At 36.0% G+C, this 2673-nt stretch overlaps 1 protein-coding gene across 1 annotated transcript; it reads right to left on the bottom strand.

Moving 5' to 3' along the window:
* Window positions 1–993: 993 nt before the first annotated feature.
* On the bottom strand, window positions 994–1885 carry LOC150029716 (MMS19 nucleotide excision repair protein homolog). Its single transcript, XM_090310426.1, has 3 exons — window positions 1708–1885; window positions 1524–1583; window positions 994–1266 (listed from the first exon to the last, which is right to left on the bottom strand). The coding sequence occupies exons 1-3, from the start codon at window positions 1816–1818 to the stop codon at window positions 1009–1011; spliced, it is 429 nt and encodes a 142-aa protein (XP_090166552.1). The 5' UTR covers window positions 1819–1885; the 3' UTR covers window positions 994–1008.
* Between the last annotated feature and the right edge of the window lie 788 nt (window positions 1886–2673).

The raw sequence follows: 2673 nt of genomic DNA, 5'->3' as shown, positions 1-2673 counted from the left end.
GTTTGACGCTTGTGTGAGCAAGTTGGGACTTATTGACATCTACGCCCCAACTTGAGGGGGGGCGTTGAAATTAGGGTTTTCGCCCTAGGGGCAATTTTGTCTTTTTCATTGTACCCTAGGGTTTCCCTATTCTCTATTTAAGCTGTTGGTCTACTGTATTCCATTGTATCAGTTTTCTAATAAGAATCCCTTTATCCCGTGGTTTTTCTCCCTAATTAAGGTTTTCCACGTAAATCTTTGGTGTGCTATTTTCTTTTCCCTACTCTATTTTTCATCCATTCCTAATTATTTATTTTCCATCATTATTTCCTATTTGCTATTTTCTATTTATGTATTTTCTTTTATTGGTTTATTGATATCTATTTATTCACTTGAAGAATGTTGATTATGTACTCTGAATTACTCTGATTTTGTTCAATAATATACAAATTTAACATGGTATCAAAGTATCAGGTTTATTAGAGTTTTGTCTCATTGAAATCTAGCCGCCACAACCATATTCGTTCTCTACCTACGTCAATCGGTCGACGGAGGCAGACCCATCACATAGACAACCTAATCGCATCAAAAAGCCTATGTGAACTTCCGACAACTCCCAACCAGCAACCAATAAGGAACTGATGATGGACTTCATAAATGATGTTTGACGCCCTGCTAGTATGAGACAACTCTTGCCTTGATTAGACAAGTCATGATTTCTAAACTCCAGTCCAGACTCTTCGTTGCACCCTTACCACGTGCAGAAATAACACCCTCCAAACTTGTCTTCAGGGTTCAAATCACTTCTTCCATCCCTATCCTCAACTGTTTTAGCTATTTAAACAAGAAGATTCAGTAACCAATGGGTTCCATCACCTCTCCTTTATGCTAGCCCTTCTATCCACGCCCTAAAAATAATAATAATACTAATACAATTTAAAAATAATAAATAAACCTCTGCTGTGTTCTACAGTGATGGTTCATCATTTTCCCTCCCCAAAATGAGAGAAGTACACTACCAATAATCAATCATATGCAAGAGAAGAAAGGTCGAGAAACCAAGAAATGAAATGACGAAACAAGATGCATTGAACTTACATGTGTAAAATGGATTGGGAAATAGCAACCCAGGAATTCAAAAAGATCGCTAGAACTACTTGCAAGTGTTCCAGATGGATCTGGGAATAGCTTTGCTACAAGCTCAACGATGTGAAAAGTAAGCATTAAGCAGTGTGGATCTTTTTCACCGTCAATGGCTTCACAGATTCCATATACAAGATCATCACCCTGGATAACAGTGAGAAACCCATTGATACTATCTCAAAAAAAAAAAGGTCAAGTAAGTTAAAATAGTTGAGAGAAAAAGCTATACACAGCAGTGAAACATGAGAGTTGTCATGTAGATATTAAGATGTGATGTAACCCAAATAAGGGTTGACCAAATGGGTCAAGGGAACATTTTTTAATCGCTTCTCGTGGTTTTCATGACTCCTAAAAGAAGACACGGATTAAATGGCTGGAAGAAAGCAAGGAAAATGTAGTACCAGTGAAACAACTGCATCAGGATAATGTTCCAAAAGGCACGCCAGAAGTTCAAAACTCAGCTGTCAAAATAAATAAACCAAAGTGAAACAGAAGCAACGAATATCAGAGACGTTATTCAAATTTGAAAGCATTTGCCAGCAAATATGTGCATAAGTTTCCTACTTGTTAAGTTTGTTAATTCACCTTTCGATCGTGCTGTCCCAAGGACTGTACTTGAAGATTTTGAAAATAAGACTGGGCAACAGATTTCGCATCATTCTGAGAAATTGTCCCAACATTTGATTTCCTCCTCATCAGTGCCAAGCAACCAACAAGGGCACCTCGTAAAGCTTTCCAATCTGCCTGATAATAAGTATCAAGTCATCTTTTTAAAAAAAATAAGAATAATGGTTTTCATTGAGAAAGAAAATGAAAGAATATACGGACAAACAAAAAGTATCAAGTTATCTATCACATGAAACTTGCATGATAGTCTATTAAAAAGAATCTACAATATGAACTATTTGGGAGTGTTTTTAATGTTGACAAAAATGTTTTCAATTCAAATGATAAAAATCAGTTCCTCCCTCAAAGGCTTATTTAAAAAATAATAATAAAAAAGAAAGGAAATAAAAAACTTTCATTGATATAATGAAAAGAGTTTAATGCTCATATTACAAGGAGACATAATAATGCAAAAAGACGAGATAAAGAGATCAGCAGGTGCACCCGACCATCTCAACTAAGTCGACACCACCCTAGCGCCCTCATCATATCCCAAAAGATACAAGATGAAGATGTCAATGTTTAACATAAAGAGAAAATAATACAACTCAATAAGCTCTTAAAAACCAAAAAATAAAGTAGCATCTAATCTAGTGAAGTAAAAGCTCTCCAGACAAATATCTTGCACCGATAAGCTTGAGAATGCCTTGGAAAGTGAACACTAGGTGGATGCATCAAGTCTAGCCACTTCAAAATGATTTATCCACGATAAGGATTTTTCATGAAAAATTCTTTGGTTTCTTTCAAACCAAATTCCAACAAGAAAAACCATCACTGCATTTATCCATGGAAGATTGGCTTGCTTTTTCAACTTAGGACCACCCAAGATTAGAACAACATTATCTTTGAAGTAAGCACAGAACACCCGTTGCAAGTTGGAGAGAT

The sequence above is a fragment of the Benincasa hispida genome, unplaced genomic scaffold (assembly GCF_027475165.1).
Source record: "Benincasa hispida cultivar pf3 unplaced genomic scaffold, pf3_genome.v1.1 HicScf987, whole genome shotgun sequence".
Lineage (NCBI taxonomy): Eukaryota > Viridiplantae > Streptophyta > Magnoliopsida > Cucurbitales > Cucurbitaceae > Benincasa > Benincasa hispida.
The sequence above is the reverse complement of the archived record's forward strand: the minus strand, read 5'-3'. Positions and strand labels throughout refer to the sequence as shown.

Coding starts and splice junctions, on each gene's coding strand:
- LOC150029716 (XM_090310426.1), bottom strand. CDS start 1,818: ATGAGGAGGAAATCAAATGTTGGGACAATTTCTCAGAATGATGCGAAA. Junction 1,584..1,707: donor TGGGACAGCACGATCGAAAG/GTGAATTAACAA, acceptor TTATTTTGACAG/CTGAGTTTTGAACTTCTGGC. Junction 1,267..1,523: donor CTGATGCAGTTGTTTCACTG/GTACTACATTTT, acceptor ACTGTTATCCAG/GGTGATGATCTTGTATATGG.